We start from the raw sequence: 14,409 nt of genomic DNA, 5'->3' as shown, positions 1-14,409 counted from the left end.
GGCTAAGTAACCAAACTGGCTGAATAAATAGCATATACTATTTAATGAAATACATGCAATGTTATTGTTTGAATTAATGTTTCATTTTTTCAGTTTGCCAACATTTATCTCCAAAAATAAATACCAATTCAAACCCAACTAATTAGATGTATACAAGTAGGCTATCAGAAATAAAGAGTTTAAGATATATTTCTAGATGGAAACTTATTTCTCCTCTTAGTCTCCCTTCTCCAAATTTTTCCATTTTTGTTGAAGATACCACCATTCTTCAAGGTGGTAGTTTGAGGGTCATCCTTGAGTTGTCCCTCTCTATTACATATTATATTCAATCTCGATTCTACGTCTACAACTCCATTATTCAATCCCTTTTCTCTATTCCTATGCTGACCAACTTAGACCTTCATCATATCTAACCCAGAGTATTATAATCATTTCCTAATTGGTCTCCCTCCTTTTAGTCTCTCCTATCTCTAATCCATTCTCCACAAAGCTGCCAAAATTCCAAAATGAAGCCCTTGTCTTTTCTCCACTCAAAAATTTTTTCTGTCTCCCTTCTACATCTGTCAACATAGAAAGACTCAGCTTGGCATTATCTCAAATCTGACACAGTCTCACAGCAGCCCATACTTCCTACTGAATTTCACTGCTCTTCATGCCTTCTGTAGTCTAGATTTTGTATTCTGGATCAACCTACAAGCTATTTGCTAGATTTGGAATTGCCTCCTCTCTTTTGGTGTCTGACTCTGAGAACCTACACTCAATGCTGGAAGGAAACTTAGAGTCTAACCTAGGCTAAACTCATTTTACAAATGAGAAAACTGATGATACATCTTTTGCAGCTCTTGACCATGTCCTCCCACAAGATCAAGAGGTCTATCCAATGTGCTTGGAGCCTTCCTTAAGCAAGGAAGATGGAAGGAAATAGCCCTTACTATATTCGTAACATTGTCCTAAACACTGAGGGGTACAAATAAAACAAAAACAAAGAAAGCTCCTTCCCTCAAGGAGCTTACATTCTAATTGGCAAAGACAGTACATAAAAGGGATCTAAAGCAAAAACTGTGTTAGGTATGAAAGTAACACGAAATAAAGGCATGATTGTGTAGTCCAGAGAAAGTCAGGAATGAGAACTCCAGAAGAAACTAGTGGAAGAAAGGAGGAGAATATTATGGAGGGATAGTCCAAGGTGCACATTCTTGGTGGCAGGATGTTCCAGAGTGAGGAGATCCCAGGATAAGACTACAGTAAAGGCATGATTTTAAGGCCAAAAAAGTTAGGAACAGGGCCAGGAAAGGAATGAACAATTAGTAAATGTATTAATTAGGGTCCTGTTTAAAATTCCTTTGTCAAGACTGATCATTTGTTTACCTTGAGATAGTCCATCTTAATTAAAACCACTAGTACCCTGGAATAAATACCATTTCTCACATATTGAATTTCACAGCAGAGAGTCAGGCTTAGCTAACAATTGTCTGCCCTGGAAATAATGAAACAGTGTTTCTCTGTTGCAGACCTATGTTCAGTGTTTATTCATTATGTCGTTTGATATTTTGGCCAAAGCTAAAGATAACAAATCCAAATTAATATTTCTTTACTTATGAATTTCAATATTAGAAAAGTTTGGAAGAACCTGCCTGCCTGGTATGAACTCCAATATGAGAAAAAAGTCAGAGATAGTTATAGTAAATCAAAAACTTTGCCATATATAAAGTAGCTAGTATTTAGAAAGTTTGCAGAGTTCCAAGTACTAGGAGCAGAATATGGGCAGAACCATCATATAATATACTGAACAAATTTAATCAACTGATGCTCGTGTATTTTCATGTCACTGATCTTTCTTTTAAATAGGTTTTTTTTTGGTTCAGATTCACATAAAACTCTTGCCTTATGTCTAGAAAATGCTATTCATTTTAGATGATTTTAATTTTATAAACTAAAAGTCTAGTAGGTCCTTATCAATCAGCATTGTACTTAGAAAATATAGTAGTGAATAACCATTTATACGGTTTCTTCTGTGTTCCAGACATTACACTTTTACAGAGATCATCTTAATGGATCCGTCTAACAACCCTAGAACATAGGTTCTACTATGATCCCAATTTACATTTAGGGAAACTGAAGCAGAACAATAAGTGATATGCCCCGGGTCAGCTAGTAACTATATAAAGTAAGATTTAAACTCAGGTCTTCCTGACTCAAGGGCCAGTCCACCGTCCACTATATGACCTAGCTTCCTCTCCTTTCAGTAGAAGATTAAGACAAATTGGTCTATGTATAATTCTTACAACCATTTACTCTTGCCATTCTATACTCAGAATTTTCATCACCCCGTATAAGATTATCCTGTGAAGAAAGACAATGAGATTGAAAATTCTCTTAAACTCAATCCAAAAAAAAAAAGATTGGGTTTTTATGACCTTGACTATAGGCAAAGAGTGGGAAGACCAACAACAACAACAACAATCAACAATAAAGTTAGTGAACCTGAATGAGTTATTAAGATTTTTGAAAGCCATTTCTCATAGGCTATTAAAGCACATATGTTGTGTTTAATTGTTCTCATCAAATAATCTAACTGCTGTATAAATGGAAAGTACCTTGTGTATATGCATGTATCCTCACCAGTATTCATAAACAATATTCTTACCCAGCTGACTATCTCAGTACTCAGAGTAACCTAAATAAATCTTTTATTTTGACAAATTTCACACAATTTCACAAAACTACCTCTAGTCTCTTCTGTATAATAATAATCTATGGCCACACTCCTCAAAAAAAAAAAAAAAGATCTTTCAATAAAACAGGTATTTCCACTGGATTATTAGGAAAAGAACATTTTTGGCAGCATAAGAGCTTATCAATATAAATTATGCTTCTCTAAAAACAAAAGCAAATGTACTCTAATTTTGGACTCTCTCATTATTGTAGGTCTACAAAAAGAAAACCGAAGCAGCAAAGAAGGAATACCTGAAGCAGCTAGCTGCATACAGAGCGAGCCTCGTATCCAAGGTAACACATGATTGTCTGGTATTGTGACAGATTGTGGATATCTAGGTACAGACTTTGATAGCGATTTAAAAAACATAAAAGGACACTTTGGCATTTGCTACAACTACTTGCTTCAACTGAAAACTAAATCCTGAGCAAAGCCCCACTTTTATGGAAACAGATATTCATGCTTCACAAACCTAAACAGACTAGAAAGATCTCTTCATTTTTAATAAGGAAATGTTTACTTTGGGTGTTGTTAATTTTGTGGGATACCCCATTGTTGATTTTTTTGTACTGGCAATTTATGACCTGCTCCTAGGCTACTGTCTTCCACAATCCAGTTGGTAAATGGACAGGAAAATCTTTAAAAAGTAATTACTAAACTAGAAATAACATACAGGTAGCAAATATAGAGGCAAGGCTTGTTAGCTGCAAGCTGGGCTTGGAGTTGTGGCAACTGTTCTAGGGTGCCACCTCATCTTACTAGCTGTGTCCCCCTGAGTAAGAGATTTAACTTCTCTATACCTTGGGCTAATGATGTAAAACTCAAACAGAACCAATTATTATATGCTAAGCCTTGTGCTCCTTGGTAGGAATCCAAAAGAAGAAGCAAAAGGCAACCCATGCCTTGAAGGAGCTTACAATCTAATGAGAGAGACAAAGCAAGCTCTATAACAGCTAAAGAGGAAATTGTGATAATGGGAAGGCAAGAGAATTAAAAGGGATTGGAAAAGTTTCTAGGAATAAATAGAATTTTAGCAGGGACTTAAAGGAATCAAGGGATCACCCAATACAGTCATGGTGAAAACAATTGCTAGCTTTGCAGTCCCATGGCCTGAATAGGCCCTTACTCTGTGCCGAATCATCTAAAGGACTGGGCTGAGGTGACTTCCAGCCCCGAATTTAGCCCCCTCCTATAATTGCCCTTTACTGTTCTCTCAAATCCTCAAGTATTGCCTTTGTGGCCTCAAATGATTTCATTTATATAACATTTCACATTTTTCCAGATAGCACCCCTACAATATAATTCAAAAGTATTCCTCCTCACTGTTTTACTTTGCTGAGTTATGGTAGCTGTATGGTCATGGCTTGTATAAGGACCAGAATTCAAACCCAGGGTTTGCGAGTTCAAGTTGAGTGGTCTTTTTTAGCATACCATGTTGCCATACAGAAGGCAGTACATATATCTATGTATTGCCCTTAACTATAATACCTGAGGATTAGCTAACTCAACTAAATTGCCCAAGACTGATTTTGGACCTTTGTTCTGTATATGTACTGCCCTAGAAGTCTCATAGAAGTTATTGGATATATCATATTTCAGACTTGACTATTGGAACAAAAGATGTATTTATATATAGTCTTTAAAGTTTTCATAACACTCCATTCTGAAAAAGTCTGAAGTATCTATTTTTAAGTGTTGGACTAGGTGTGGTGGTGACTAAAACAGACTAAGGACCTATTGATTTAAAAACAAAAAGAAAGAAATATTTAGATAGTAGAACTAAGATTTTAGAACCGAAGATATCCCATATTGGGTTAGGCAACCTCAAACTCCATCCCTTGCAGTGGAAAAGAAGAAACTCCCTAGTCGAGGAGTGAAAATGGAAGTTGTCCTCTAGATGACTAGAAAACTGAGGCTCAGTAAGTCAATTAACCATGCTTCCTAACACCTAATCTAATCTTCTTTCTCATATATGTAGTGGGACAGAAATATTAGGAGTTTACCTACAAAGCCTTAACTTCCCCTTTATTAGAGTATTATTTGTTTCTCATCCATCGGTTCATTCATCAGAGCCAATTTTTAGATGTACATTTTTTGCCCTTTTGTGAAGTTTCAGCTATAAAAAATATACCAAAATTATCCAAACTTAATGTGAAGTTAATAGTTTTTCACTGATAAGAGGTTCAAGTCCATCATGTGGATTTTATCTACTCACACTTAAAAGTCTTCAGATTACATGACTGTGATATTATGGTAGAGAATTAATCTGCAAAAATATGAAACACAATTCACTTACTACATTTCTCATCTCATTTAGTTTCTTTTTAAAAACATAGACTAAATGCAATTTCAGTCAGGCCACGTCCAATAAGTGGAAATCAATATATAAAGTAAAAATTCAAGGACAAAGCATTATAGGTAACACTATGCAGATTGCCAGAATGCCATAACACTGACTAAGCCTTTACTTTCAAAACAAGTGTCCCTAGATTTGCTCTTAGTTGCAACTTTGGGTATTATTCTATTTCAGAATTGCAACCTACAGTACATAGCAATTTGTTTAAATGCTTGGAATTGCCATTTCTGCATTTAAAAAACCAAGCACTTTTTTACAGCTTACTCTGACATTTTTCTTCTCTTTGGCAGTAGGAATTTTGCTGGAGCTGTTAAATATCTATTTATGTTCAGCTATCTATTGTATGTATACAAATTGAAGGAGTTGGGTAAACATCTACTCTCTGCTAAGAAAGATCACCCTGATGCTATGTATGAATAGATAGATATACAACATAACCTTACAGGTGACTACAGAAATCTGGCCAGCATTCCATCCTATCAACCAATCAATAAACATGCATTAAGCGCCTACTATGTGTCAGGCACTATGCTAAGTGTTGGGAACACAAAAAGAGGCAAAAGAATCTCAGCCCTTAAAGAGCTTACAGTCTAATGGGGAGACAACATAGAAATAATATATACAAAGCAAGCCATATATAGGATAAACAGAAAATCATTAACAGAGGGAAGGCACTAGAATGAAGAGGGAAGCTGGAAGGGTTCCTGTAGAAGGTGGGTTTTTCGTTGGGACTTAAAGGAAGCCAGGAGGGGTTAGTTCTCAGAGTAGAAGAAAGAGTGTGTTCTAGGCATAAGGGATAGCCACAGAATATGCTCAGAGCCAGGAACTCTGAGCTCAGAGCTGTTCAAGATACTACAAGGAGGCCAGTATCACTGGATCAGAGAAGGAGATATCAGAAGAAGAAACTAGGTTATCCAAGACTTTAAACATCAGTGTATTTTGCATTTGCACCTGGAGACAATGGGAAGCCATTGGAGTTTATTGAGTGTGGGAGTGGAGGGCTGAGTGAAGAGAGTGACACTTTAAAACTGTGCTTTAGGAAAAGTAATTACACAAAAAATGAGAACATTAAGAATATCCTAAATTTATGGTATTTTCATTTTTTTAACATTGCAGAACAATGAAGAAGAACTACAGAAAAGTATCAAAGGCATATCAATTGGGCATGACAATACAGACAGGGTTGCCAGGGTATCCTGGCCTAAATGGTGTCACATGGCATCTGGAGTTAGAGTAGGAGCAAGGGGGAAAGAAATGCAGATTTGGGGCAAGGCAATGGGGAATAGCAGGCTCAGGCATAAACAACCATAGTCTGTTAATAGCATTGCATAAAACCCACAATGGGAATGGGACAACCAATGCTGTTTTTGTTTTTAAGTATGCTCCATTATTGTCTTCCAAAGGTGACTTTAGAGTTTATTATACATGTGTTTAAAAGCAGAGTAATGGGGCATTTAGTTGACTCAGTGGAAAGAGAGAGAGACCTGGAGATGGGAGGTCCTGGGTTCAAATTTGACCTCAGACACTTCCTAGATGTGTGGCCCTGGGCAAGCCACTTAACCCTCCTTGCCTAGCCCTTATTGCTCTTCTGCCTTAGAACCAATACATAGAATCATTTCTAAGACAGAAGGAAAATTGAAATAAAAAGAGTAGTGTAATAGGTAAAGTGCCAGACCAGAATGTTTGTGTCTTGTCTTAGACATAAGCCAACCAATTGACCTCAGCCACTTCTCCTTAAAGCTCCTTAAAGCATCTCTTTCATTTCTTTTTTTTTTTATTTAGGGGAGGTAGGGAGGGAGATCATCCTAACACAATCAACCCACAACCCACATTCATGTCATTTGTCTATACAGACTCCTTCTAACTGCTCTAAAATTAGCAAAGTTCTTAGGAGTTACATTTATCATTTCCTCATATAGGATTGTAAACAGTTTAACTTTATTGAGTGTCTTGTGAATACTCTTTCATATTTGCCTTTTTATGCTTCTCTTGAATTTTGGTTTTCAATATCAGATTTCTATTTACCTCTGGTCTTTTTTATCAAAAATGCTTGAAAGTCCTCTATTCCATTAAATATCCATTTTTCCCTAGAAGAATTATACTCAGTTTTGCTGGGTTAGTTATTCTCGGTTGTAATTCTAGCTCTTTTGCCTTCAAGAATATCATATTCCAAAACTTCACTCCTTTAACTTGGAAGCCAATAAAAATTGTGTGATCCTGACAAGGCTCCACAGCATTTGAATTGTCTCTTTCTAGCTGCCTGAAGTATTTTTTCTTTGTCTAGAAGCTTTGGAATTTTGCTATTATATTCTCTTTTTGGAGATGATTAGTAAATTCTTTCAATTTCTCTTTTACTCTCTATATTTAACATCAGTTCAGTTTTTCTTGATAGTTTCTTGAAATATGATATCTAGGCTCTCTGATCGTGACTTTCAGGTAGTCCAGTAATACTTAAATTATCTCTCCTTGATCTGTTTTCTAGATTAGTTGTTTTTTTTGCCAATGAAATAATTCACATTTCAGCTGGGGGGCGGGGGGTGCTGTCTCTCTTCTACCTTCTTGGCTCTGACTTCCCCTAAAGCCCTATTTTAAAAATATTATAATACTAGTGTTGCTACCCTCATGCCAAATTTGGGCCTCACCTCTTCTCTTGGATTTGCCCTCAGAGAAAACTGATAAGTCCTTCTATAATATAATAAGCATCCTTACTTTCTAATCATACCTCATTTTGACCCAAAACAATATTACCAGCTGTGAATCTTAAAAACTACTCAGACTATACTTTATAAGATTTGATTTAGCTATTTTCTTATTGTAACACTGGAGATAACTTGGTCTAACAAGAATCAGGAATGTCTTTGGAACTTTACATTACTCCACCCATACTTAGACATACTTTAGGGGAAGATAAAGTTGTAAACTCCTGATTGAACAATGAAGGTACTTAACTCATACCTTATAGTGAAGCTAGAACCTTAAGCTAGGTTTATTTTTTAATCTAATACAAAAAGGTGTTAAGTACCTGTAAAGGTTAAATTAATCACAAAAAGGTCAAGTAACTTACAAAAGGCAAGCTTAACAAAGAGGTGTAAAGTACTCAGAAGATATAATCTAACCAGAGAAGGTGAGAACCAAAGAAGGTGAAAACTACGAATGGGCAGTCCTGGAAAAAAGCATCTAATGTGATTGGTAGATGTGAAAATTTAGGGGAGGTGACATAAGAGAAAATTCTCTTTAAAAACGAGGCAAAGGAACAGTTCAGAATTCAGTTGAATTGAGTTAGATTCTGAACTCAGTTCAGGAGACTCAGTGGTAGACTGGAGCTTGCTTGGACAGTCTTGTGGTGAGTTATAAGACTGACTCCTCTTTCCCTCAGGCTCAGGGAGGCCACTTTGGCCAAGGCCTTTAACTACTTCTTGGCTCAGCCTGAACCAGAGCAGTTTATGTTAACTCTCTCTGTCTCTCTCTCTGTCTCTGTCTCTGTCTCTGTCTCTGTCTCTGTCTCTGTCTCTCTTTCCTTAATTCCTTCATTTATATTAATTAAAATCTCCATAAATCCCCAGCTGACTTGGGTATTTTTCCTATTTGGGAATTTCCCATGGCGACCACTTATTTAGATTTTAAATCAAAACACTAAAATTATCCTTACACAGCTTAATCTGCCAACTCAGTAACTGACTGGGCTCCACATGATTTTAGAAAGTTTCAGAAAATCAAATTTACCCTCAAAGGATGAAAAATTGTTACTATATTTTTTTAAAATTGCCAATGGTGATAAAGGTATTTCCAAAGCAACTTATAAAATATTTGGAGTAGTGTCTGCATTTTGATATGTTTATGGCCTCTTACAGTATGTAGCTTGCAAGAGATAACCCTCATCCATAGCTATGCCTTCATTTATGAGACTTCCATTTCTAACTTTAAACTTTCTAACTTGTATTCTTATTATCTCATGAGATTATAGAAGCCTAGGTATAGAGCTGGAAAACACCTTAGAAATAATTTAATCTAACTTCTTTACCTTATATATGAAGGAACTGAAGTTATGTGACTTGCCACAGCTCAGACAGAGAGCAAGTAGTAGTACTAGGACTAGAACTCAGATCCCTGACTCCAAATCCAGTACTCTTTCCATTTGACCAGAGGCATCAAACTCAAATAGAAATGAGACCACTAATCTCTACATGAAGATCCCTGTGAGCTACATATTGACTTAGTTTTAAAATATAACATTTTCTATAGTTTATTATCTTTTTTACTTATTTTGTTATTTCCCAATGGCATTTTAATCTGGTTTCAGCACCCAAGGGTCACATGTTTAACACCCCCAGCTTGTAGGAGACTATAATTTATAAAGAGAGTACATTAGAAGCCTCCCTTTCATGTACAAGGCATGACAAGGAAGGATAATATTCAATCAAATTATGGAGTATCCTTTTTACCATGCCCATAATGCTGAAACACAGCACTCAAATTAAATTGAAAGGTAGTAAATTTAAAACAAATAAAAGAAATTATTTCTTTTTACAGCATGAGGTAAACTGGCAGAATTCAGTGCCATGGAAAGCCATTGAGACAAATACTGTGTCTGAATTTTAAAATGGGCTGGATAATTTTATGACTGTTAACATAAAATTTGCAGCTCTGTAAGCCCAGACAGTGATTTAAAGATAATAAAATCTCATGCTTCAGGGTGCAAGTTAATCACCTGCAAGGGCCAGGAAGAATTTTCCCCCATATGTAACAATGCACAATAGAGTAGGTACATAAAATTTTGTTTAATTCCCAATGTGTCGAGTAGTGGTCAGTGCTGAAATCAGGGAATCAAATTAGATGGTCTATTAATTTGATTTGGTTCGGCAACTCCTGTGGTGTTACCTCCAGTGAGTTTTATATCTTCTGTTGATACTTCCCTATTTTAAATAACAATTGCTTTGTCAATCTTTCACTTTTATAGCCAACATCACCATAGTGTAGAGGCAGTCAGATATACAGCAGTGTCTTCATTATTCAGAGTAAATGGGATTGAGATGATTTGAAATAATCAAAAACTTGGGCAATAATGAATCCTAGAGAATCCTGGAACATATAGCAGAGCAATGGATGCTACATATTTTTAACATCTGAAAAGCATATGGAAAGGAATGTTTTATAAGGGGACTTAGTTGGCAGTATCATTGAGTTTTTTAATGAAGTCACTATGGCTTATGGAGAAAGACCTTCAGCATTTGTGTCCAGGTGTAGAAAGTAGGAGGCCAGCAGGCCATAGAGCACTCTCAGAAGTTAACCACAAGAGCAAATTCATCTTATAACAATGTCAGCTTCACCCAGGTGGTTTTCAAATGAGTGTTTACTAGACAATTATATTTGTCAGGTAAAACAGAGATTGAGGAAAAGTTATTAGTGTTGGGGATTATAAACAGAGATTTGATTCATTTTACTTGAATGAGAAATTCAACTCAATTCAATTCAAGCAGCATTAAATTGAAAGACACTTACTTCCCTGTAAGCATGTTTGACCTGCTCTTGTCATATTCTCTTTCTATTTCCAATAAGGCAAAACAAAATGAAGCATCACATTTTTTATTTTTTAATGTTAATTTTCTCTGTTTAGTAATGGAGACAATACTTACTTAAACTACTAGCATGATCTGTAAAAGAAATAGATGCCAGTATAGATGAATACTCAAAAGGACTTTAAAAGATAAACTGTGGGGAGAAATAGTTTGCAGTGTTTACAATGTTAATAAAAGTACTATTACAGTGTTAACAATGAAGCATTTCAGTTACCTTTGTTAGGCCTGAAAAATGAGAGTCTGCAAATTTGGGCTCAACTTTGCTTAGTCAGTTGTTTGTTTGTTTGTTTTATATTTTTTTTATTCAGCCTCTTCCTCACTTCCCCACAACACTGAAAGCATCATCCAGCAAAATGTCTAGATTATGCCTTTTGTGTTTCCAGTTCTCAGTCCATTCTCTGGAAGTGAACACTCACAAGTTATTCTTAAAACATGTTAAGTCTGTAGCTTTATGTAACATTGGTTCTGCTCATTTCACTCCATTATCTCATGTAGTTCTTTGCAAGTTTTTAAAAAATTAATCTGCTCATAGTTTCTTCTGATGCAGTAGTATGCATATACCATATACCACAAGTAGGTTAGCTATTTCATCGCCTTGATTTCTAGTTCTTTGTCACCACAAAGTGAGCTGCTATAAATATTTTGGAATATGTAGATTCTTTTCCTTTTTTCCCTAATCTCCTTGGGAAATAGACAAGGATACATGGTTTTATAGCTCTGGGGATTATTCCAAATTGCTCTCCAAAATGATTACATCAGTTCACAGATATACCAACAGTGTTTTGGTGTCCTACTTTTCCACATCTCTTCCAACGTTTGTTATTTTACCCTTTTGTCATTTTAGCCAATCTGATGGTATCATATGATGCCATTGTTCTGGCATCTCAGAATTGTTCTGGTTTTCATTTCCCTAATCAATAGTGATTTAGAGCATTTTCCCATGTACCTATATATGGCTTTAATTTTTTCATCAAATAACTATTCCTATCTTTTGCCCATCTATCATTTGAGGGATGGCTCTTATTCTCACAAATTTGACAAACTCCTCTTATATTTTCAATATGAGACCTCTATCAGAGAGACTATCTTCAAAAATTATTTCCTAATTATTTGCTCTATTTCTAATCTTAGAGACATTTGTTTTATGTGTACAAAAAATCATTTCAATCTAACATATTCAAAGTTATCAGTTTTACATTTCACAATGCTCTCCATCTCTTGTTTACTCAAAAAATTCCTTTTCTTTCCATCAATGTGATAGGTTATATGTCCTCTGTTCTTCTAATTTGCTTATGATGTTTCCTAGATTAAGTATTCATTTTGGTCTTATCTTAGTGACTTATGTAATATATTGGTCTCTACCTAGTTTCTGCCAAACCTCTTTCTAGTTGTCCCAGCAATTTTTACCAAATTATGACTACTTATCCCAATAGCCTGGTTCTATATATTTGGCAAAAAAACAGGTTACTATAATCTTTTACTACTATTTGTTGTATGGCTATCTTGTTCCACTGATCCCCCTTTCTCTTTCTTAGCCAGTACCTAATAGTTCTGATAATTACTGTTTTATAATATAGTTTAAAATCTGGTATTGCTAGACTTTCTTCCTTTATACTTTTTTCCTGTTTCTTCAGTTTTGGATGGCATTTAATACTTCATTACCTGAACTCCTCCATTGATAGAATGGGGGAATTGGTACTTCAGACTCCACAAAGGACTAGAAATAAAGATTAGCTTATTGTTATAAATGTATGAATTTTCTAAAAACTTATTAAGGGCTTACTCTATGCCAAAAAACATGCCAAATTTAACTCCTAAAGAATATCATTAGGAAATAGTTTGTGAGTAAGATAAATTGTGTCAAAATCCATAGGTGACTTACCTATAAAATGAGTTGGAAAAGGAAGTGATAAGCCACTCCAGTCCCTTTGTCAAGAAAATCCCAAATGAGGTCACTAAGAATTATACATAAGTGCTTCATTTTGAGGCAGCTAGGTAGCACAGTGGATAGAGTGGGTTAATAATGATCATCAATGGTTTTTCTCTAATACTATTTTCATGGGCAGTTAGGTGGAGGAGTGAATAGAGTTCTAGTCTTCGAGTCAGAAGGATTCATCTTTATGAGTTCAAATCTGGTCTCAGACATTTACTAACTATGTGATCCTGGACAAGTCACTTAACTCTATTTAACTCAGGTGATCATCTGTAAAATGAGTTAGAGAAGAAAATAACAAACCACACCAGTATCATTGCCAAGAAAATCCCAAATGGGATCACTAAGAATTATACACAACTGGACAACAAAAATAACTGCCTTCATTTTGAGGCAAGTCACAGTGGATAGAGTGCTAGGCTTGGAGTCAGGAAGAACCAAGTTCAAATTCAGCCTTAGACCATAGCTATGTAACCTCAGATGAGTCACTGTATCTTGTTTGTCTCAGTTTCCTCATCTGTCAAATGAGATAGAGAAGGAAATGGCAAACCATTCCAGTATCCTTACCAAGAAAATCCCAAATAAGGTCATGAAGAGTTGAACATCACTGCAATGACTGAACAATGATATAATGTTTAAGAAAATGTTTTAAATGCATTTGACAAATATTCATTGAAAACCCAATATGTGAGGCACTGTAGGAGATTAAAATATGCATAAACATATTTTATATATAAAACCTATTTTAATAGTAATTACTAAAATATACTATTTGTATTTCTTTTTATAATATATTACTAATGTTTTACATATTTGTATAATCTCCTACATTCCCTTGCACATACTGGGCTTTCAATTATTGTTAGTTAACAAATATACATAGATATAGCTATTTAATTATATATCTTTGTGTGTATATATACATTTATAGATATAGATGATAAATGCCTTTCCCTATGGAGATAAGACATACACACAAATAGCTGTGACACAAGCTCTAATATTAAAGGAGAATGAGAAGTTAATAGAGTTTTGTTGGGTCAAAGGACAAAAACATCATATGTAAATGGGAGGCTCAGAGAAGCCCTCATAGAGAAGTTATCAAGCTGAACCTTGAAGAATACAGATTTTATAAGACTGAATTGGCAAGAAAGGGCTCTCCAGATGGGGAGAGCAGCATGAGCAGAGGCACAGAGGGAGAGTGGTATGTTCAAGAAACAGTAGACCAGCATGGCTGCCCTGTTGGGTTCATTAAGGGAAATATTGGGGAGAAAAAATTGGAAAATAAGATTAAGGTCAAATCACAGACGACTTTGAATGACAGGTGAATGAGTTTGGTTTTATTCAGTCAGTAATGACAATACATTGAATTTCTATAGGGACCAAAGTAGAGGAAACCTTTAGGATTTGGAAGATAGTGGTGCCATTGACAAAAACTGGGAAGTCAGGATGAAAGGCATGTTTGGGAACTAAATTAAGGAGTTCAGCCTGTGTAATCCGGAGTTTTGAGGCACGGGTGAATCATCCATTTAGAGGTATCAGTAGTCATTTGGAAATGTTGATTCAGAGCTCAGGGGAGAGGTTAGGGCTAGATTTGGTAGTCAACTGCAGTAGAGGTGATAAGTGAAACTGTATTCTGGTAGTTAAAGGCCAGGCATGTAGAAATGAGATTAGACTCATTTTGCTTGAGCCAAGAGGACTGAACTAGGAATATCAGGTAGAAACTATGGAGGGGCTGCTCTGTTTACCAAAGAAGTAGTCATTCAAAAGTTGGAAAGGCTGCCTTGAAAGATCATTGGCTTCTCTTTGCTGGAGATCTTAAGATGGA

The 14,409-nt window shown here is 35.6% G+C and overlaps 1 protein-coding gene across 2 annotated transcripts in view; it reads left to right on the top strand.

The window, feature by feature from the left end:
• TOX (thymocyte selection associated high mobility group box) overlaps window positions 1-14,409 on the top strand; it is a 370,502-nt gene that overhangs the window by 337,476 nt on the left and 18,617 nt on the right. For both annotated transcript variants that reach the window (XM_001368349.5, XM_056823952.1), the window contains one exon: window positions 2,929-3,009. In XM_001368349.5, the coding sequence (XP_001368386.1) occupies window positions 2,929-3,009 (81 nt within the window). The remainder of the gene's footprint in view (window positions 1-2,928; window positions 3,010-14,409) is intronic.

Source organism: Monodelphis domestica, chromosome 3 (genome assembly GCF_027887165.1).
Source record: "Monodelphis domestica isolate mMonDom1 chromosome 3, mMonDom1.pri, whole genome shotgun sequence".
In the NCBI taxonomy this organism is placed as follows: domain Eukaryota; kingdom Metazoa; phylum Chordata; class Mammalia; order Didelphimorphia; family Didelphidae; genus Monodelphis; species Monodelphis domestica.
Note: the sequence above shows the minus strand (reverse complement) of the source record. Positions and strands in the feature narration are given on the sequence as shown.